This window comes from Phaseolus vulgaris, chromosome 7 (assembly GCF_051622355.1).
Source record: "Phaseolus vulgaris cultivar YP4 chromosome 7, ASM5162235v1, whole genome shotgun sequence".
NCBI lineage: Eukaryota > Viridiplantae > Streptophyta > Magnoliopsida > Fabales > Fabaceae > Phaseolus > Phaseolus vulgaris.
The window spans coordinates 54,484,213-54,509,142 of record NC_143504.1 but is presented as its reverse complement, the minus strand read 5'-3'; the positions used below and the strand labels follow the sequence as shown (position 1 = coordinate 54,509,142).

Sequence of the window (24,930 nt, the reverse complement as noted above, 5' to 3'; positions counted from 1 at the left end):
ATTGTTCTCTCAAACATTGTGATTGAAAAAAATAAAAGTGTTGCAACTAGAAATGAGGTATGGTGATGTGGAAATACAACTGAGATTATTTAAAAATATAAAATTATACTTTATTTAAAATTATTTAAAAAATTAAAAAGAGTTAAAACTAAATTTTTATTATTAATATGGAAATGAATAAGTGAAGTTCGGAGTTGTAGAAAAGATTTGCTATAAAAATATTGTGGCGACATAGGAAAACGGTATCCGTGAGGGGCTAAAAAGCTTGTGCATGTGCAGCAACACTCCGTTGGTCAAAAGATTCTGATTGAATCCAAGAAGATGAGATTATTCTATATACGAGAATGATATATGGAAAATCCTAATATTTTATATAACCACCTTACAACTTCCATATTATTATTTTAATACTTTTTTATATTTTTTAATTATAAATTTATTTTTTATTATATATATTTATTTTTAAATCTATCATACAACTCCAAGAGTTGGTAATTTATCATTTTTTTTTATATAGCAGCTGAAGTGAGAGATCAGAGGCAGAATTGGTACAACTTTTGAGACTCCTGTGCTCTTCTCACCTACAATAACTTCGATCAATCTTTTGTGACACACTTATAAGTATTTAAGTTTATAACTAGAACAGAAAAACAATTAATACAGGAATAAAATTACATGAGAAAAAAACAATAGAATAGCAAAAGGTCCATGTTCTTTCACAAAATGTTCGTATGAGAAGTAAATCACAAGATTAAAGTAATATTACTTTAAAAAGTGTTAAACTCAATTTTATGTCTCTATCCGAGGATAAAATATTCTGAGAAAGAAATAGATTTGATTTGGTAAGTTTTGGTTTTTGAAATAGAATGATATTAAGATTTTGTTATCTTATTGTTTTTTTTTTCTATTAAAACCACTTTAATGCAATAAAATAAAGCTTCGAATTCTAAAGGTTTGAATCTATTAAAACTATATTTTAATATGTTAAAAATACTTTTAAGTGATTTTAGTTGATTAAATTATTATTTTAATTAATTAAAATTATATTTTATATGTTAAAATTATTTTTAAGTTATTTTAATTTATTTAAACATAATACACGAAAATGATTTGAGACTTTAGTAATTTTAATCGATTAAAATTAAGTTAAAACTATTTGAGTTTTAAGTGATTTTAATCAATTAAATTATCATTTTATTTATTAAAATATTATTTTTTATTTTTTCAGTAATTTGAAGAACATTTTAATTTATTAAAATATGATTAAAAAATGGGTTTCGTAATATTTAAAAAAAAATCACTTTAGCAAATGTTTAAATCAAGATGAAAGAAGAACTTTTATATGATACAAAACAAAATCAACATATTTTTGGTTCAAAGTCTTCTTGATCTTTTTCTTCCTAACTTAATCTTTCCTTCTTCCATTTGCTTTGATAAACTTAAAAGGTGTTAGAGAAGAAGAAGCTTGTGCAAGCATGTCCCATGGTGATTCAAGTTTGTATTTCACCAAAAATCCAGAAAAACATGTAAAATAATAATATTTTTGCAAAAAAAGAATTAAAAAATGGATTGAGACTTATAAATGAAAAATGACACACCACCTTTCTCTCCTAATTAATCATATTTTTTAAACTTAGGAAAAGACACATGCTAGATCCTAAAATTAAGTAATGATCGTTACATCTCCGAGAAGCACACATGGTGCATGAATTAGTTAAAAGTCATGTGAAGTAGTTACAACTATCATTATACTCATGAAAGTGACGTGTGGTGTTAATAACTCTTCATGTGACTTTCCTAACTTATAAATTTTGTCCCACATGATTCTTTCTTGAATTGTATAAAATTTTATGATCTAGGAGTTCACAAAAATTGGAAGCCTATTCTATCTTCTTATACTTCTTTCATATTGCCTCTTATGAATCTCTTTTAAAAACTTTTTGAAATCTTCTTTTTGTCATGCTTCTTTTTTTAGTTTTATTTCATCTTCTTTATCTTTAACAAGTTTTTGCTCTTCCTTATTTACACCATACGTGATTCACAAAAAAAGATTGTTTTTGAATTACATTTATGGAAAACTCATGAGGTTATGTTTTTGCAATTTTGAGAGTAACCTCTTCACAACATTAATTAGGCATTTTTGGAGTGGAAAAATTATGGATGATACCATAATTTTCACTTGAAAAGTTTTTTTTTTCAAATTCTCCTCCATGGCAACTTTCAATAGAAATAATTGACATGTTTTTATTGGTTTAAATATGTTTATAGAATTTGTAAAAAATTTTGAAAGTGTTCAATAATTTCACTTATAATTGTCTACCATGACTAAACTATATTTTTTTATAATTGATAAACATATTTCTAGTGGGACCAAACAATTCCAAGGTAAAAGGTGTTAGAGAAGAAGAAGTTTGTCCCATGGTGATTCAAATTTGTATCTCACCAAAAACCCACAAAAACATATAAAATAATAATATTTTTGCAAAAAAAATTAGAAAATGGATTGAGACATATAAATGAAAAATGATACACCACCTTTCTCTCCTAATTAATCATAACACATGTGTAGGTTTTTAAAATTAGTAAATGACACATGGTATGTCCTAAAATAAAGTAAAATATCATCGTTAAGCATAATATATGGTGCATGAATTAGTTAAAAGTCATGTGAAGTAATCACAACTATCATTATACTCATGAAAGTGACATATAGTGATTAATAACTCTTCACGTGACTTTCCTAACTTAAAAATTTTGTCCCACGTGATTCTTTGGTGATTCTTGGATTGTAGAATATTTTATGATATAGGAGTTCACAAAAATTGGGAGCCTCTTTCTATCTTCTTATATTTCTTTCATATTGCCTCTTATGAATCTCTTTTGAAAACTTTTTGAAATCTTCTTTTTGTCATTTTTTTTTAAGTTTTATTTCATCTTCTTTATTTTTAACAAGTTCTTGTTCTTCCTTATTTGATGGTGTTTAAGAGTTGATTGTATAGTAATAACTTTTTGAAGTTAGTGGGACCAACTATTCTAAGGTTAAATAGTTTAGACTCAATATAGGATCTTGTTGATATGAACCAATATAATCTTTCTTTGTATCTTCTTTTATTTGTGTTACGATAAAATATTATATCATTCTTGTTTCCAATGTAATTGCATTCAGTTTTTCAGACTTACAAGAAATTTAAAAGAACATTAAGAAATGGTACTTTTCTTGAATAAAACTCAATTCAACCCATCTTGGTTTAAACAAGTCATTCATTCTTTTATAACATATATCTCAAACTATGACACATTCTTCAATTGTATGGCTCATGTTTTAATGTCATGATAATTTTTCATTGGGACATCACTTGCAGGGAGGGCATAAAAGTTTGTATAAGCAATAATTCAAGGTTAAAAGACTCTTGAATTATTGCATATCTATTGGAACTATGTGATGTGCATGCATCATATTTGGTTACCCATGCAAATTTTATTTTAATTAACATTAATGGACTAGGATCCAACCTCTTCAACCATTCTTGACTAACATTCAAATTATTATTTGGAACACAATTACTCCAAACTAGACAACATAAATATTTCGTGTAATGTAACCATTTTTAAAAAAAAAAAGAATTATCTAAACGATCGTATGATTTTGACCATTAGAGACAAAAAAAAAGAAGTTAATGTTAAGTAAGTTTTTTCTAACCTTTTTAGTAAGAATAAAATGTATAAATTATGATATAATAATTATCATTAAAAGAATATGTTATTATACTACAGATAAATTTGAAGATAATCGAGTTATTTGTTTTTTTTTTTAATCAAGTATCTCAAATGTGAGTAGATACATTATATATATAAAAAAAAGAGTAAAATTGTTAACATAAGCATAAACTCGTAAGCTAAGCCAACTTCCTCATCCTTGAAAAATAAAATAGCAAATTTATGACTCACTTTAATAATAATAATATATATTAGTATTTAAGTTAAAAATAAAAAATTAAATTAAAATATTAATATAATAATCATCAAAGTGAGTATTTTTTATTGGAAGGTATCAAAGTATTACTCCGTAACTAGAAATTGGTCTTAGAGATCGAGTTTCAGCTCGAAGAGAAGCTAATTTTCTTAAGTAAATAAATTGACAAAAATGGTTTCTTGAGGAACAATTTATTTCCTTATATATATATATATATATTAAATAAGGAGAAATGTCATTAATATTGTCTCTAATTATGCGGAATTTATTGAAAATTATGATTTAAAAAATGTCTATTGAAAAATAGATCCCACTAAAACTTAAGATTTTTAATGCATATCGACATCAGTGTTAATGAAAGTGTGATACATTATAAAGGTGAGAGGCCATGCGTGGGGTATTATTAAAAGTTGAAGTCCTCCTCTAACACTACCCAACTAAATTATTTGCAATGACCAACTATTCATAAGAAAAGACACATTAATCATTACAAAAAATGAAAATCACACTAGATAGAACCAAACAAAATGAAAATTTAGTAGTTGATGCATATTACAAAAAAAAAATATAAATTAATACTAGAAAGAACATCATTACAACAAATAAAACTAAGTTTATTGTCGATCCCGATATTAGAAAGTTTCTCAGTATAATAATTGTCTATTTGAAAATTTTGAAAATATTTACCTTTAAAACATTGTAAATTTTTTAAGATACTTCATCTATTCTTCAACAATCTTAAGAAAAATAAAATAAAAACCAAAAATAGAATCATATTCTAGCCACAAACAATATAACTATGATCTTAGACAATAGTTTTAAAATGTTTTTTAATCCAAATAATATTAGACATCTTTCTAAACATGATTTAGAGTAGGGATGAACTCATCTCCACAATTATTGTATAAATCCTATTGTCTAAATTTTTCCTATGGAAGAGATATAAATATGAATAATAATCAATTGTTTAAATTAAGTAGGAGGATGAGATTTTGTACATCCATTATCATGTTCATACCCATTTCAACACCTACATAATTTTTTTAATATTGAGCGTTTTCTATAATTTTTTTTTTTATAAAAAAATATAATTAATATTTAAGATAGTAAAAAGGTAATATATTCTTTTTTCGACAAAAGAAAAGAGGACGTAACATAAATTTCATACCATACCCATTAAGTATAAAATATGAGAATGAAAATTAAACTTGCCTAACCCTCTATCCCAACTTTGAAGCCCAAATTTTTAAAGAACCTTATATAATTTTTAAAAAATAACAAAATCAATAACATCATTATTTATATTTATTTTAAGAGAAAAATTAATTAACACTGTAGACAATTTTTTTTGACTAAAAGGCGTATACAACTTTCAAGAGAATTTAAAATATCATTAGAATAGTAAAAAATTGAGCTTGGAGGAAATTGTTTCAAACGAAGACTAAATTTCTGGAGAATTACTTCTACGTTCTTGTCCAATCTACTTATTTTAAAAATAAATATTTTTTTTTTCTTATTAAAAGTAAGTCCTATGCTTTTTAAATGGTTTATTTTTTAAATACTTATTTTAAATTTTAAAAAATTACTCCAATAATATTATGAACATGTACTGTTCATTTATATATTTTAAATGTAATTGTCCGTTCAATTCTAAAATCTCAATTATGTGAGATTAGGATTATAAAAGCATCTATATTTATATATTATTTATCAATAATTTTTTTATAAAGAAATGCTGGTTATATTCTTTTATCAATATTCTTATAAAAATGATTTTAGACACATGATGATTTGAAACATATCTTAATCGGGTGATAGTAAATGTATTCATGTGTGTGTATATATATATAACATGGTATTATATATACTATATTTAACGACTTCGACTTCAACCTCAACAATTTGTTCCGCAGACCCAGCCTACCTCCTCACTGCCATGGATTCGTTGCGCGTCGCCACTACACCGCCACCTCTTCTCCGCCGACAAGCTCTCTACCAAATGACGCGCCACCCCCTTGCGGCGCGTCCCAGCCCCAAGCCCTTCATCGCCGCCACGCTTTCCACGCCGCCAGAGGCTGCGCACTCTTCTTCCTATGCTGTCGTCGTTGAGGATGCCCCGACGGTGGCTCCCCCGCGCCTCCGGGTCTCGCCTGATGCCCTCCAGTACCCACCCGGATACGTCGGCGCGGTTCCTAACCGGTCCCGCCCCGACAGTGGTGGCGACGGCGTGATGAATGCGATGAATTATTTGACGAATATTCTCACCTCGAAGGTCTATGACGTAGCTATCGAGACCCCTCTGCAATTGGCGCCAAAGCTTTCTACGAGACTCGGGGTTAAGGTTTGGCTCAAGAGAGAGGATTTACAACCTGTAAGTTCCCACCACCTTTGTTTCATCTGGGTCGAGATCAATTTTTGATTTTGATGTGCAATGAGTGTTAAAATGCTTCATTATTTACCTAGTGCTATTAAAAAGTAGAGTTTAGTACGTCCGAACACACCGGGGCTCATCTTTGTCTTTTAATTAATTGTGGAAGATATAACTTTTAAGTTCACTATTTTGAAAGTATCGTTACAAGACTTTCCTATACATGACAATATGTCTCGGCAGTTTCAAGGAAAAAATATTGTTGTTAATAAAATATTTCAGTGATGTAAATGGCTATATTTTTGCTTGAGATGGAAGGAACTGTTGTTCAGTCATAATTTTTTATTTTTACCCCAGTTGTTGGTTTTAAGTTTTAGCAGTGAAGGGCTTAATACATTTCCTAGATTTTGAAACAAATGGAACATTAAGATATGCTATATGGTTTAGTAAAAGATGAGTGTTATTGAATGAGCATTTGAAATTGGGTGTAGGTTTTCTCATTTAAGATTCGTGGAGCTTATAATATGATGGCAAAGCTTCCCAGGGAGTTGTTGGAAAAGGGGGTTATCTGCTCGTCTGCTGGGAATCATGCTCAAGGAGTTGCATTTTCTGCCAAGAGATTGAATTGCAGTGCGGTGATTGTTATGCCTGTTACCACCCCGGAAATCAAGGTGTGTTTTTGCTTATATATTTGCTTTTTCCTGCTTTCTTTTTTGTGTGTCTTTGATTATATCCCAGTGAAATAAAAATTGTTCAATTAAGTTGCGTTTTTGTTTCTTATGACTTTGTAGTGGAAATCTGTGGAGGCGCTGGGTGCTAAGGTTGTGCTTGTGGGGGATTCATACGATGAAGCACAAGCATATGCTAAGAAGCAGGCGGTAGAGGAGGGTAGGACTTTCATACCTCCTTTTGATCATCCCGATGTCATCATGGGTCAGGGAACAGTTGGGATGGAAATTGTGCGCCAAATGCAGGGTCCATTGCATGCAATCTTTGTTCCTGTGGGAGGGGGTGGTCTCATTGCTGGTATTGCTGCTTATGTGAAGAGAGTTAATCCAGAGGTTTACATGATGCTATGTTATTGGTTGTTGTGATTTTGTATGGCTTTCTTTATTAAGAGAAATTGTTATTGATGTCTAGTATGAATACATAGGTGAGGATTATTGGGGTGGAACCCTCTGATGCAAATGCAATGGCGTTGTCATTCCATCATGATGAGAGAGTAATTTTGGACCAGGTTGGAGGATTTGCAGATGGTGTGGCTGTTAAAGAGGTTGGTGAAGAAACTTTCAGAATATGCAAGGAGTTGGTAGATGGTGTAGTTCTTGTAAGCCGAGATTCAATTTGTGCGTCAATAAAGGTAACATTCTTTTGTTTGCGAAGTTTACATTCTAAGTCTCTGATGCATTATATATTTTCCAAATTTATATTTTTGACTTCATATATATGATATATTTGCTTCTTTAGCATCTTTTGTGCATATTTTAGGAACTTTATTGTGTCTTGTCAAATGAAGTAAATCTATACTCACTACTCATGAAAAGTATAGAGATCTTTTGCTCAAGCTAATTGTTCTCATGCTGTGCCATCTAATGTTCTTGATAGATGATCAGAAATTTGTTAAGTGTTTTAATGAGTTAACAATTGAGATTTGCTTGATGACTTATGAACCCGAGCCAGCTAGTAATATCAAATTTTAAATTGGTAGCTGGAGGACTATAGTGCATATAATATCTAGAGGAACTAGAATATCCTGACAAACTATTTCTAGTTTTGTGTTGTTAAAGAATTACCAAGTTCTTTTATATATTTGGGATTTTTTTTTTCATTATCTTGTTTAAGGCTGGATGAAGGAGACTGGAGAGAGCAGTGGTAGTAGTTGGAAGAACCTTTTGTGGAATTACTTAACTCTAGTAGCTACTAGCTATTAATCGGGAGGCATGTGTTATATTTAGATGAACTTGTCTATTAAATTCACCTGTACTTTTAGAGGCTGTTGTTGACATTTTCTGTATTTGGTGCTTAGGCTGTTCCATTGTTGGAGTTCTATTGATCCAAATGTAGCTCGTCTATTCGTATCATCAGAATTGGGGACTTAATTTACATAGCCCTTTGTTTGTCTTGTACATTTAATGAAAAACAGTACATTTTTTGTATAACTTGAACTTTATGGATTTTGACAAGAATAAAACTTCTTGCAGGATATGTTTGAGGAGAAAAGGAACATATTGGAACCAGCAGGTGCACTTGCACTTGCTGGAGCTGAGGCATACTGCAAGTATAATGGAATCCGGGGTGAAAACATTGTAGTAATAACCAGTGGAGCAAACATGAATTTTGATAAACTTCGTGTTGTAACTGAGCTAGCTAATGTTGGTCGTAAACAAGAGGCTGTGCTGGCCACTATTATGCCGGAGGAACCTGGCAGTTTCAAACAATTTTGTCAATTGGTATGTCTGCTACTTTGGCTAACATTTTTTTCTAGAAGTTCTCTTCACGTTCTTATTTTCTATCTCTTCCGGTAGGTGGGGCAGGTGAACATCACAGAATTCAAATACAGATACAACTCTGATAGAAAGGCTGTTGTCCTTTACAGGTGAGATCATAACTGCCTGATTATCTGTTTTCTTCATCCATCGTCAATCCATTTTTTGAAGAGAAATATGTTCGCTGAATATTGACATCTAAGAAGCCCAGACACGGATACGGGCACGGATACGACACGGACACGGAGATACGGCTAAACTGAAAAGGACACGGGACACGGCTATATATAAATTAAAATGTAGTAATATATTTTGTTATAAATTAAAATGTAGTAATATATTTTGTTTAACTTTTACTTTTTGGAAATTTTAATATTTTGTTTGAGATTTTGTTTAGATTTTATCTGAGATTTAGTGTGGAAGAGAAGAGGTCTTTAAAACACTGAACGGCGTTTTTTTTTCTAACTTTTCTGGCGTGTTCAAGGAGGGAAACGTGTCTCCTCCGGCGTATCCAGAAAGAGGGCCGTTTCTGGCCCAATAAAAAGCATCCGACACCGTGTCAGGCACTCTTCTGCCCTGTGTCCGTGTCCGTGGTGTATCGGAAACACCGACGACGCCATTTTGGCCGTATCCGAGCTTCACATCTCTCTGTCCTAATTTTAGTTTTCATTGACTCTCAAATTCTCTACGGAAACTATCTGTTATCAACTTTCTATTATTATTGATATATATCTGTTAACAAATAGTATTATGTTAAGACGGACCAATAACATGCTGTGAATGTGCAGTGTTGGGGTTCACACAGTCTCCGAACTAAGAGCAATGCAGGAGAGGATGGAATCTTCTCAGCTTAAAACTTACAATCTCACAGAAAGTGACTTAGTGAAAGACCACTTGCGTTACCTGGTATGTTGGCCTCACAAATTTCCTTCATAGCGAAGGTTATTATATCATTTCCCTTTTCTCAACAGTATTCCCAACCACTAAACAATATAACATTATTGTTGTTAGGTGTATTCATAAAACATGCATCTCTCAGGAACTGTTGAATGACCAACTCTGTGTTTGTATTGTTGAACTAAGTTAATGTTGTTCTGAGTACATTTCAGATGGGAGGCAGATCAAATATACAGAATGAGGTTCTTTGTCGTTTTACCTTTCCAGAAAGACCCGGTGCCTTGATGAAATTTTTAGACCCCTTCAGTCCACGTTGGAATATTAGTTTATTCCATTACCGAGGGGAGGTGGGAACTTTTTTTATTTTCTATTCCTTTACTCAAACACACAACATGAGGATATTATGTATATTGAAGAAAACTTAAAAAGGCTGTTCATTTGGTCATTTTGGTGTTCTATGATCTTAATGCAAATCTTTGTTATACAAATTACTGAGGTGAATCTTGAATTTTGATTGGACAATAACACTAAAAGCACTTAAAATAACTGCATCTAATTTTTGGCTAGTATGCACTTTCTTTCCTTTTCCTTTGACCGATGTATATCTGATGCCATCCTTATACTTGTTGACCAACAGGGTGAGACTGGAGCAAATATTCTAGTTGGTATTCAGGTACCTAAAAGTGAGATGGATGAATTCCATGACCGTGCCAACAGACTGGGATACGATTATCAAGTGGTGAATAATGATGATGACTTCCAACTACTAATGCACTGATGATGGTTTTAGGCACTTGTCATTATTGTGCATTTGAGTGGACAAGATGTCCATATTTAATATTTCATCGATCACCTCTAAAAGTTTCGATGTGGGGAAGCCGGAAAGAAAGTGGCCCTTCAGACATGTAATTGGTTGATAGAGGAAGTAGCTCTTATTATCTAGTGAGGCATCTTGTCACAATTTTTATAATGTGTAATTTTATCTTTTGTTTTTTATTTTGGAAAGCATGGTGGAGTCCTATAATATTGTTGACTGGTCTTTTTTCCCTGTAATATAAGCCTCTCAAAAGGGTCGTTTGCTAAACTCAGCAGCCTGACCATTGTGGTGCAGCGTTTAATATGTTCAAAAACTTGAACTTTTCGTCTAGCATTAATGGAACAACAATAATGAAGAGCAACCTTTGGTGACAATGCTGACACTATTATATGGGGTTGGCCTACTTTTATTAATATTTAATCTTGTGCAGGGCATTACCTACTCCACTTATGCATATATATGAAAGTTATTTCTGTTTTCTTAAAAATGACTTTTGAATTACATGTTTAAGAGTGAAAATTAACTTTTGGATGTAATTAAAGAATTACTTCTGAACTGTTTAATGGATTGTATACTCTGAAGCTGTAAAATCATAAAAGCTCTTTTTAGATTCCATATTTAGGAAAGTATAATTTGACTTTTGAGTTGTAGAATCCAATAAGAATAAAATAAAAAAAGTTATATATTTACAGGATTACAAAACACAAATAAAGAGGTGAAGGAAGATAGAGCCTCATGTGCATTAATCTTAAAACACAGCTTAAGGGAAGAAGAATCCAAGTATCATTCATTCTATTTCTCTTAGCAGCTCATGCTGATTAAGCAGAGTTTAATCTGACCCAATATTTCATGAATTCTGATGATCCAAATCCCATTAGATAAAAGAGGTGTTTTTCCTTCTTTTATACATTGGATTTTATATAATAAATTTGAAACTCTGCAAAACAAAAATGCTTGTTTGCTGCAAATTGAATGGCCATGACACAACAATTTAAAGGCGTGGCAACGAGGCATCAGCGTGGGAAAAATTTGGCAAAACATTGTTGCCACTGAATCCCAAAGGACAAATTCTCCCTGCACCATATCAATTTCAATCTAACATCCTATTGAAAATAACAAATTAGTTTCAGAACCCTTTTTTTTAAAAATATTTCGAATTTAGATTCCAAAAATTCTTATATCTCAAATACAATTTCAATTTTCTATTCTAATTTTTTTTTTCTGAAATGTTTTTTTTTATTGATAACATTTGTAGGCTGTAGCAGCCATGTCGGGATGCGCAAAGGTTGTCCAGCTCACGCACCCACGTCCCCTTCCTCTGCTTCACTCTTTTGTAATTCAGTGACGTGTCTTGTAGAACTTCTTTCTCCCCACCCCAGTATTACACTTTCTGCAAATAAACATACTCTTTAAAAATTACACTGTTGTAACGCAGGTTTGGTGAATCAGAAGAATACAGTGGAAATATGTAATAGATGTGTTATTCGTATAAAATATTTACCTAGTTCATCAATTATTACTTTTTGTTTTAGAAAATTTGATTCATTGTTGCTAATAAAATTTATTTTCTCAATATTTTTTGTTTCCTTTTCCACAATACATTTTAAAGAAAACTGGACGTGTTAATATGTAAAAATGAATAGAAATACTAAAAAAATTATTTGTCAACCACCAAAAATATTTCCACACGATCAGCCGAAACGTAAGCAAACATTTTTCTGGAAACTATAACATGATACCAACACTCATACGGACATGTAAAATTTCTAAAATGTAGGACACGGAGACATGAATCTATATATTATATAATTACGAATTATATAAATTAATAATAAAAATTTATGTGCACAAATATGTTTTAGATTATTTTTTGGAGCAAAAAGATGTTTTTCATGACTGGTTCACAATGATTTTTTTTCTTATTTTTATAATCATAATGACAATTTATACAATAAAATTTGAATTTTTAGAAAATTAATGTATTTTTCTTTTTTAAAATTGTGTTAGAACTATATTAGAATTGTCAGAAATCTAACAAATACTTTTTGAATTGGACACTTCACGGATACGTGTCCTATAAGTGTCATACGAGTGTCGATGTTCGATACGAGTATCAGACACCGACATGTCATTTAAGAGGAGTGTCTGAGCTTCATAGACTATAACACACTTTATTACATTTGATTACATTTTTAGTTTTTATAATAATAATAATTAAATAAATAGATAAACATATTACTAAAAATAAAGTAAATAATAATGTTAATAAATAAAATCAATTCTTTTGTTTCGTGGATGTTCAAGGCTGTTTCTCCATTCATCGTATAGAATATCATTTGTATGAACAAAACATTTGATATATAGAATGATTTAAAGGGTGATGTTCTCACAAGAAAAATGTGATTCATATTTGTGATCGTGAGGAGATGATTTATTCTTTCAAACAAAATTTTGATGATGATGAACATAATCATGAAGGTTCAAAGTCAAAAAGTGCAGTTTCAACAAATTGATTTTACTCTTTAGCAGTATCAAACATTGTTAACTCTTTTACAATACAGTCCAAATCCAGTAATAGTAACAATGTTTCTAATAAAGTCTATGTTTTCCTTTCAACATGACAATACAAGATGATAATAAATTTATTTCTTCCTTCAATTATTGGATTCTTGATAGTGGTGTTACTAACCACATTTGTTCATCCTTAACTCATTTTACTTCATATCATTAAATTAATCATATTTGTGTAAAATTAAAAAATGGAAATCAAATCATTGTCAATTATTCTGAAAGTGTTTCTCTCAATCAAAATCATGTCATAAACAATGTTTTATATATTCCTTGTTTCACTTTTAATCTTTTTCAATAGCAAAATTCAATGATAATTTATCTTGTATTCTTATCTTTGACTCTAATGGTTGTCACATTCAAGACAATAACTCTTGAAAATAATTGGTTTAGCTAAGATAGAAGATAAGTTTTATATACTCAGGATCCCATCCTATCAGAAACTTCAAATCAAACGCACAAAATATGCATATACCATCAATATTGTTAATGTAAGTGCTAGTGATTTAGAAACTCTTTTGACATTTTCTATTAGGGCATGTTTCAAACAAATGTATTGATGTTATCGGGACTAAATTTCCTTTTGTTAAATATAAAAAATCCTTCAGCTTTTGTTGTAGCAATCTCGTCCATGAAATTTGTATTTCATGGCTAACCATAAACCATAAACCCTAAACCCTAAGCTCTAAACCTTAAAAATAATAAGAAGTGATAATGAGATATTTTTTGTGTGAACAAATGAATAGTGCATCAAACGTCATGTGTCAATACTCCAACAAAATAGCACAATTGAAAGGAAACATGGTCATATATTAAATGTACCAAGAGTTCTCACGATACAATCTCATTTATCCAAAATTTATTGGTCATATTTTGTGATACATGTTGCACATATTATAAACATGCTTCCAACACCTGTTTTAAATCATTCTTCTCCTTATGAAATGCTTTACAAAACTTCCGCAGATTTTAATGGATTAAAGGTGTTTGGATCTTTATACTATGCAAGCACTTTGTCAACAAACAAAGGAAAATTTGATTAAATGACATCATAATGTGTTTTTATTGGTTTTAAAAGGGGGACAAAGAGAAATTTTTGTGTCTAGGGATGCTGTTTTCTATGGACATGTTTTTTCATATCAAAGGAATCAAGATACTAGCAATGAAACTAACTGTCCTAACATTCATGATCAATTTTTTTTACTAAAGATCAACCTATTTTGAGTCAGTCATCACAAGTCATTCTTACACCCTGTGGTAACTATGAAAATAACAGTAATAATAATTATGAATCAAACATTGAGGTTCCAGAAAAAGTTTGTTTTTATATAGACCAAAACCTTAATGAAGATCATGACACAAATTTTTTTTAAATCAGATCAGCTATCTGGATGAGTACCAGAATATAAAGACAACTTGAGTATCTAAAGGATTATCATTGTAATCTTAATGTTTCCAATATATCTTCAACATCTAAATATCCTTTTAGTTCTATTTTGTCTTATAACAATTTATCACATCCTTACACATTATAGAAAAAGAATTGAGATGAACAAAAGAGAAAAAAGGAAAGTAAAGGATACTAGAATAAATATTTTTTCTATTTTTTTTCTTTGAGAAAAGTTTCTTTAACACCATCAACAGTAATAACATACCTTTAACAAATACTTATAATAATATATAATATATATTTTGAATTAAAAAATAGAATAAAATATTAATTTATTGGAATGTGAACTGTGTGTTTTTATTCACTAAAAAAAAATTAGTATTATCTATGGATTTTTACCCACGGATCTGAGTCCGTAGGTAAATTCAGCATTACTTACGAACAACATTACCTACAGATTCTGAATCCGTAGGTAAATTCAGCATTACCTACCATATTACCCACGGATCTTATTACCTACCAACTTTTACCTACGAATCTCTATTACCTACCAACTATTACCCACGAATCTCTATTACCTACCACCTATTATCATAATAATTATATACATAATATTAAAAATATTAATATAATATGAAGAATTATAAAATCATAATTCATAATATTAATAATATTTAAAATATTTAATAATATTAATAATATTTAATAATTATTTAATAATATTTGATAATTATTTAATAATATTTGATAATTATTTAATAATATTTGATAATTATTTAATAATATTTGATAATTATTTAATAATATTTGATAATTATTTAATAATATTTGATAATTATTTAATAATATTTGATAATATTAATAATATTTGATAATATTAATAATATTTCATAATATTAATAATATTTAATACTATTTAATAATATTAATACTGTTTAATAATATTAATAATATTAATACTGTTTAATAATATTAATAATATTAATAATATTAATAATATTAATACTGTTTAATAATATTAATAATATTAATACTATTTAATAATATTAATAATATTTAATACTATTTAATAATATTAATACTATTTAATAATATTAATAATATTAATACTATTTAATAATATTTTATAATATTAATAATATTAATAATATTTTATAATATTAATAATATTTTATAATATTAATAATATTAATAATATTTTATAATATTAATAATATTAATAATATTTTATAATATTAATAATAATAATATTATTAATATTTAATAATACTAAGAATTTTAATAATATTAAGAATATTTGATATTATTAAGAATATTTAATAATATTAATAATAATAATAATATTAAATATATGAAAAATGTTATTAATTTTTATTTTATTAATTATATTAATATTGATAATTATACTCATAAGTATAATAATAATCATAACATGACAACAAAACTTGACTGGTGTAATGGTTAAAGCTTATGAAAATTCTTCAAGGGACTCCAACCTCTTGCAGTTTAGTTCTAACATTAATTATAATTGTCATATCATATATAATAATTGATAAAAATAATCATAAAAATTTGCAAAAAATAATATATGTAAATAATAATTGAAAATAAAAAAAAATATTTAAATAATAATTAAAATTTTAAAAATAAAGTATATTAACATTACCTACAAACTGCAGTTCGTGGGTAATTGTTGTTTTCGTTACCTACGAACACAATGTCCGTAGGTAAATTACTTTTCTTGTAGTGATTGTTGACAGTGTCAACATATCAACACCCCTTTTCTCTACTTAAATCAAAGTAGAAGGTTTGAATATATACAAGCAATACACACTCATTTTAGGTGTAGTTAAAGAGACAAAATGTTAAACAAATAGTCAATAAAGACTAAAATAAAAAAATACACAATAAAAGCTAAACACGTGTACAAAGTTAAACAACTAAAAATAAAAAAAAATAAAAAAAATTCATATTAGTTTCCTTCTAAAAGCCTTGTATCCATATCCTTTGTTAATATTTGATATCTCAGTCAAACTCGACTATTCCAAGATTAGTGACTCAATATCATAATTAACAAGGGTTAAATAGTAAACAATCCACAAATCATTATTAGAGACACTTGAATATATATGAGTCTAGCTTAATTATCCATATAGGTAAAAGTCCAATACAATCATTATAAATAGTAAATACTCCAAGATTAAAAGATAATGAATCTATAACTTTTTATTCATATGTACCCTAAATATAATTTAAGTATCGAAGTATAATTGTAGACACCCTATCACAAAACTAAAACAGGTATCAAAAGACAAAAACACCAAAAACCGAATGAATTAACACCAAGTATAAGTAACATGCCGTTGGGCACGAACATGAATTATTATTCTTTAATGAAGATTCAAATGATTATATACAATAAAATAATCTTTACATAATATTTTCTGCATACTCAATTACTAATTCAGTCTAGCTTATAAACTCAAAATTTTCCTAATCCTTAAAGCAAGATAGAAGAGGCATGCATAGTAAAACAAAACAAAAAATTCTTAATAGAATACATAACAAAATAATATCAAATTTAGTTTAGCTAATAACAAGATTATATAAATATAATGAATAAATTTGTAATTCTTTTGTTACTCTCCCTTAATTAATTAGTCTATAAACCAGTCGTGCTTAAATATAATACTTGAAGTAATGAAGTATGTAATATTATATTAGAGGAACATAAAAAAAAATTAGGAAACAAAATAATAAAAATAGTATATTAAAGAAGCTAGCCTTTAAATAAAATAAGCCAGTGTCATTTTATTAAAATATAAATAAATATGATTTATTAAAACTTAAAAAGGTGAATACCTATTTAAAAATTAACAAAGATAAATATGATTTTATTAAAAATATAAATATACATTCTAAAGAGTAAAGAGTTTATATAGTTTATGTAAATAGATTCTATACAAAACCTAAGATATTTGATATATCTTTTACTGGTCAATCGATAGAATTTATGTAATCTAATTATACACTATTATATTAAATTTATTAATGTTTAAATTATGCAACAATATTTTAATATTTTAAATTGCTAGTGGCATAAATTTTTCTTACAAGGAATCATACCCGATAAAGGAATCAGATTCGGTAAGAAAATTGACCACTGATGAAATTTCACGCAGAAACAATAGATATGTTAAAGAACTTCTGAATTCTCTTTTTGTTCGCCCATTGCATGTTTCTTGATCTTCACCTCAATATTAGAACGACACGTTGAGAAAATCATACATGCAGAAACGACACGTCTAAACGAAAAAAACAAAGAAAAAAACTTAATATGAGAATCTTTCGCACTGTACACTATTACATTAATATAAAAAGAAGAAGAAGTTCGTTATGTATATTTTTATTGTTGTTCTCTTTATGTACATATATACACATAAAAATTCATATAAGAAAATTACACTTAAATAATATTTTATAGTTTTAACTTTTAAATATTGTTAGTAATAAATCCATATTATCAAATAATTAAAAATCATATTAAACATTATTTAAAAGAATATTAAACAGTTTAACTATGTATAACAAATATAATCAACAAATATAATCTAAATTTTGTTCACACTTGAGAGGAAATACTTGTGTCATCACGTGAACTGTCTCTCTAAACATCACATCAAACGAGTTCAAACATCAAAGTAAGTATTTGAAAATAGATTTTTGAAAGATTTTAATTTTATTAAAATTAATTATTGAAAATTGATTTGTGTTTACATATTTTTATTTTGAAATTAAGATGGTAATAAAATTCAATATATAATTTTATCACACTAAAAAATATGTAAAATTGAGATTTCACTCTCGGGTATTTGCTTAAAGTCACATTATGAAAATAATTTTAAACCGTAATTCACTGCTTTGGATTCTAAAGTTTCCTTCATTTCGCATCTCTTTTGGGTAAAAAAGAGACGACAAAACCAAACAGTTACATACAATAATTTCTTCTGCTACCATCAAATGTAACTGGTGGTGAAGAATCCGAGACAGCTGTAGTATGAATCAAAAGGTGGTTGTGGTGCTTGTTAAATAGACTTAGTGTGTTGTGCTTGTTCTTGCAAAACCATACACTGAGATACTTGGGTTATCAGAAATGAGTGATAAAAAATGGAATTGTGCAGAGTGGCTTTCAGGAGACCTTTTAATGTTGAAGGTTATCATGATGATAGTGCCTTTCTTCATACTTACATTACTTGCTTCTGAGAAGAAAAAACATCTTTGCAAATGGGGTTTTGTTGAAAGCTGTTCATATAATTCCACCTTCGATCAATATGTAAGACCTCACTTCTTCTTCCATGCTTTTAGTCTTTGAATATTAATGGTGATTTTCTTTCATGTAGTTTTTAGAATGATTATTATAATACTCAACAAATGAGGATACAGGGAATACTCACTTCTTTTTTTCTGCATGCAAAAACAAACTAGGATAATACTTGTTTATTCATAAGATAGAGAGGATAATCAAATGAAAATGTAATATGAATTGATTAATGTCACCTCTTTCTTTTTATTCTCTCCATTTTTTTCTAATTAATAATAATAATACATTACAAGTTTTGAATTACCATATTTATAAAATAAACATTTCTCATCATTTGTTTGAAGGTGATTGAGATTTATGTTAGTAACCATGGATGAGTAGAGCTAAGTTTTTCTGGTGTTTTTATGACAAAAGAATGAGATGTTCTTGTAACAAAACACCAAATGAATCTTGAATCTTGTTATAGTAGATTTACTTCTTTATTATTTAGATCTGCAAAGTTGTATTTTAAATCAATTTACTTACACTGTTTTACAGTGACTTATTTAATGTTATTTCACAATAATGAAAATAAACATAAAAATATTTGTAATTTATAAATAAAAGTTAAATATATTTTTATTTTGTTCAGTCCTAATTTAATACAAAATTTAACAGTCTAATATTTTGTATCTTAATTTATATATATATATATATATAGTAATTTTATTAAGTACTTTATAATAAAAAAATTAGATGAAAAGACATGTTATAATTTTTTAAATAACTTTATTATATTTATAAATATTTTTGGATGTTTATAAATAAATTATATAATTTTATAGTTAAAAATTATAATACAAAATCAAGTATCATACTTTAAGATATATATTTATATTTTTTATTAATGTTGATAATTAATTCAAACATATAAAATTATATTTAAATATAATAAGTAATTTGATTTGGTTTTATTATATAAAATAAAAAAATTATTAATTTTAATTATTTTTAGTTGTTCAGTTTTGATCATAATTAAAATATAACAGTTTTAGAAGAAAAAAAAACTACTAAAAAGACTACTATTTTAGAATTGAAGGAGTATATTTTTGACAAAATGCTAGTAAATGTTTTATTTCCTTTTATTTTAGGTATAAAAACAATTTAAAAGTAAAAATGACATAAGCTTATCAATAAGAGTCTATTACTAACTTCTGTAGAGTCTAAAATTGGTTTTGTTTTGAAAAGTAGTCTAAACTTTTATTATTTAAAACATTATTTGGCTAAAAAAATATTATGATTAAAATTTTTTGCTGAAAAAAAATTATTAATTTTTTTTTAAATCCAATCTGGTTGATATATGATTTTTTTTTCTTTTAAATTCAGAACAAATAATTATGTCAAATTTTTGCAAATATCTCTTTTTGAGGGTTATAGAGATTAAATATAAATAAATTTTAATTCATTTAAAACTATTCAAACTAATTCTAAATAATCTGTCTATGAAACCTATGGGGCATCAAGAATAGAGAAACCACTTATAAGACATCTACCATTCATCACTTCATCATGCTAACAGTGTGGTTATTATGAAAATCAAGTTTCAAACTTTTTTTAAGCTTTTGTATATTATTCTAGCATTTGAAATCTTAGTATTTGATAGTTTAACTAAAATCACTTACTTGTGTTGTTTGAACAGAATCAAACAGAAGTTTTCAATCTCTCCAAACCTTCGTTCAATCTATCAAACTTGGATGAGACTAAAGTTTTGAATGCTTTCGAAACTTCTGTGAATGAATCTAGTGAACCTCACCTACCTCATGAGCAAAATGGAGAGTCAACCATCTTAGATAATATCGAGATTGGTTTGGCACAAGCTCGAGCTGCAATCAGAGAAGCCAGAAATGGGACCGGAACACCAGATTCAGATTATGTTCCCAAAGGTCCAATGTATTGGAATGCTAAGGCATTTCACAGGTACAACTATTCCATGCATTGTTGGTCATAGTGACCCATTAAAAATATGTATTGTAATATTAAATCCCAATCAATATGGAGAAAGACCATATGTGCATATCAATTCTTTCAACACCATAAGCAAAGAAGAACTCATGCATTTTCTTGTTCTATTCATTGTTCATAACAAACTACTCATTAATCATTCTGTTCTTAAACTGTGTTGCTACCACAGGAGCTACTTAGAAATGGAGAAACAGTTTAAAGTATTTTCCTATGGAGAAGGGGAGCCTCCAGTTTTCCACAATGCACCATGCAAAAGCAAATACTCCATGGAGGGTAACTTCATGCATGCTATTGAAATGAATAACCATTTTCGAACTAAAGATCCCGAGGAAGCACATGTGTTTTTCCTCCCTAGGGTTGGATATGGGTATGAAGGAGTCTCACAAGACTTAAGTCCCGTGAAGAAAACTGCCACAGATTATGTCAGTGTCATTGCAGCAAGATATCCTTATTGGAATCGAAGTCTTGGAGCAGATCACTTCACCCTTGCTTGCCATGACATGGTACCTCTAACTTTCCTTGCATTGTTGATTTAAAAGGCATAAATATTTAGAGTTAAAATTTGTTTATGTTTGCTTCAGATATTTAGATGATTACATGTATATATTAATTTTCATTGTTTTTTTTGTGTGTTTAGTGCCGAGGGACATCATTATCCTTACCTACTCCGCACAAGAACTCTATTCGTGTACTTTGTAATGCCAACACATCTGAAGGATTTAAGCCTGCAAAGGATGTCTCATTTCCTGAAATCAATCTCAAAATCAGTTCAATAAGGTTCATTGGTGGGCAATCTGCATCTAAACGTTCAATCCTGACTTTCTTTGCAGGGGGAGTTCATGGCCCCATTGCACCAGTTCTTCTTAAACATTGGGAAAATAAGGATGAAGATATTCAGATTCTCAAGTATCTTCCAAAGGGGATTTCTTACCATGAGATGATGAGGAAGAGCAAGTTTTGCCTGTGTCCTAGTGGGTATGAGGGGGCTAGCCCTAGAGTGGTGGAGGCAATTTACACTGGCTGTGTTCCTGTGTTCATTTCTGAGCACTCTGTCCCTCCTTTCAGTGATGTTTTGAATTGGAAGTCATTTTCAGTTGAGGTTTCGGTGAAGGACATTCCTAACTTGAAGGAGATATTGATGAGTATTCCTCCAAAACAATATATAAGAATGCAGAGAAGAGTGGAACAAATTGGAAGGCACTTTGAAGTACATTCTCCACCCAAGCGTTTCGATGTGTTTCACATGATCCTTCACTCTGTGTGGCTTAGGAGACTCAACTTGGAAGTTCACCATGATCAAAGCATTGGAAGTCAGTGATGGCTTGGCTATGTTTAATGAATCGTTCAATGCAGTTTCACTTTCACAATAATACTGTATTGGTGTTGTGTTTTGTCTGTTTCTGTTGTGTTTTGTCTGTTTCTGTTGTGTTTTGTCTGTTTTGTCTTGTTTAATCACAAGACTAAAACTATGGGACAAACTCTATCTTTGATTTTCATTTATATCAATGTTTGCATTTGCTTTACTCTCTTTAGTTTCTTGTTTTCATTGCAACATTTGAGGTTTTATTTTTGTTATCATTTCTCTCAGGTAATTAACTAAGAAAAAATATTGCTTATCTTCTATAAACAAACAACCATAGCTGTTTCATGTCCTCTAAAAATCCTTTTACCAGTTCAATTATTCAAAAATTTTTGAAAAAATACCACAATTTTGGAACACAGATTTTGGTACAAATATGGTTTGTCTCCTTAGGTAGATTTTGGAACATCATATGAAATTTTAACAACTCTAAAACATCTCATTTGACACAAGGAAGGGACAGTTGGTTTAAGGAAACATAACATCTCTTTTGTTTTCTTAGGATGACTACAGGACGTTTTAATATAAACTTTTTATATAAAATATTTTTAAATAAAAAAAATAAAATTATAGAATAAAAGTGATTTATATACTAAATAAAAGTGATTTATATACTAAATAAAAGTTAAGTTTTAGATAAAATATTAAGAAATATTTGTATTGACATACATACAAATTAATTTCAATTTATGAATTTTATTTTATTTTCTAAAAAATATTTGTGATAAAATTGATCTCAAATTTATGAATTTTTGTGTGGGTATAGATTTTCAAGTTATCCACGTTTACAGAGAAGAAAACTCTTCTTCTAATAATTTTATGGCAAATTCTTCCTGCACTACATCAATTTTAACCTCCACCATATCAATTTTTTAAATTTTCAAAGCTACCCTCCTGCACCATATCAATTTTAACCTCCACCATATCAATTTTTTAAATTTCCAAAACTACCCTTATTCCAAATTAAAAATTCCAAAATAATAATTATAATTGAGAAATAAAAGAATACATACTGGAAAAAAAATTCTAAACACAAAATTACAAATACATTCTGGATAAAAAATTTCAGAATTCAAAAATATGTTCCGAAAAATGAAATCCAAAATATTTCAGATAAAAATTTCAAAAATAATTTTTTCCATTTTTATGTAAGGTTATTTTCGTTATTTAGGAGGGGTATTTTTGTCATTTTCTAGAGTTGATTGGGTGCATGTTGAAATTGATATGGTGGAGGGAGAAATTGCCTAATTTTATTCACTATTTGCTACATATTTTTTAAAAACGGGTCATTATGCTGTTGATGACTTTTACTCTATGCAGCTCCTATTTATTTTATACACTCTCCACTTTACTATTTGTAACATATTTTAAAAAACTTAGGCCCATTTTGTTGTCTATTATTTTTACTCTATACAGTCCCTATTTATTTTATATACTCATCACTTTACTATTTGCAACATATTTTTGAAAATTTTGGGCCCATTTTGCTGCTCATGAGTTGTTCTATGCAGCACTATTTATTTTATACACCCATCAACTTTTAATTTCTTTTTAAATTATATATAATAAATATTTTAAACAAAATAATTTCTTAATAAAAAAACTCCATCAGACTTATTAGTTATTACAAATTACAAATGATATTTGAGTCAATGTTTCTTTAATGAAGATATCTAAAAACAATGTGCTCATGGGTTTAGTAGCATTTTTTGGCATAAATGTAAAATATTTTTATTTCTAACTATAGAAGGTTTAATCCTTTTAATTAAGATAATATATAACTTTCCTGTTATCCCAAATTATTTTAAACATTTGTACAGCAAATAAAATTAATAAATTTTTATAGTAATTTAAAAAGTACTATTTTGAAGAATATTTTATAAAAGTAAAAAAAAAAATAGATTCCTTACCTTTCTTTTAAAACCTCAACTTCTAAGTCTATAATCTAGTGAATTATTACGAGATACCATTAAAGAAAGAAAGAAAAAAGCAATTTCTTGAATCATCCTTGAAACTTATCCCTTTTACAAATACTTGTAATACAAATGATTTTTAAATACAAGTAAATGTTAACTATGTAAACAAATCCTATAATATTATAACTATTATATGTTTAATAAATTTAAATATTTATTACACTATTATATGATTAATAAATTTAAAATAAATAAATCTATACATATAATAAAAATATACATACAATAAACAAATTTAAAAGTGTTATATTTATGTAGCTAGCCGAACTATCAAATAATCTAAACATGTATTGTCGGCCTCGGCCGACACATACTCCAAATTATTTATGCTTTATGCGTCAATGATCGATGCAGTATTTTTTTTTTCACTTTCTCTTAGTGTCCTCCATTTTTTAGCTGCCTCACACAACATATTTGTTGTGGCGACTTTTTGTTCGTTTGGCTGACGCAATTCGCGTCCTACTCTTGGCCGACATAAATGTTACATAACTAATATTCCCGTTTTCTTGCAATGATCGAGTCTCTGAGTTTCAATTACAATGAGTTTTAATTACGAAAATTTATTGATGTTTGTTTAAGTCTCTAGATACATAGAGCATGTCATAAGTAAATGTTTAACCAGAAAAGAAAATTATATCATCATAACCATATTTTTTTATTTTATGATAACAAATACCAATATTTGTACCAAAAACAATTTAAATTAGATGACAAGAAAAAAAAATAAGAAAAAGAAGTATATTTATAGGGTTAAATAAGTTTTTTTTGTCTAT

At 28.3% G+C, this 24,930-nt stretch overlaps 2 protein-coding genes across 2 annotated transcripts; both read left to right on the top strand.

Moving 5' to 3' along the window:
• The first annotated feature begins 5,825 nt into the window (after positions 1–5,825).
• OMR1 (L-O-methylthreonine resistant 1) lies at positions 5,826–10,915 on the top strand. Its single transcript, XM_068637574.2, has 9 exons — positions 5,826–6,344; positions 6,833–7,012; positions 7,133–7,402; positions 7,495–7,701; positions 8,543–8,791; positions 8,867–8,937; positions 9,616–9,733; positions 9,937–10,071; positions 10,362–10,915. The coding sequence occupies exons 1-9, from the start codon at positions 5,826–5,828 to the stop codon at positions 10,500–10,502; spliced, it is 1,890 nt and encodes a 629-aa protein (XP_068493675.2). The 3' UTR covers positions 10,503–10,915.
• Positions 10,916–18,403: 7,488 nt separating this feature from the next.
• Positions 18,404–22,344, top strand: LOC137830308 (putative glycosyltransferase At5g03795). Its single transcript, XM_068637573.2, has 4 exons — positions 18,404–18,832; positions 20,499–20,776; positions 20,991–21,324; positions 21,459–22,344. Exons 1-4 carry the CDS (start codon positions 18,653–18,655, stop codon positions 22,137–22,139), a joined length of 1,473 nt encoding a protein of 490 aa, XP_068493674.1. The 5' UTR covers positions 18,404–18,652; the 3' UTR covers positions 22,140–22,344.
• Positions 22,345–24,930: the final 2,586 nt, after the last annotated feature.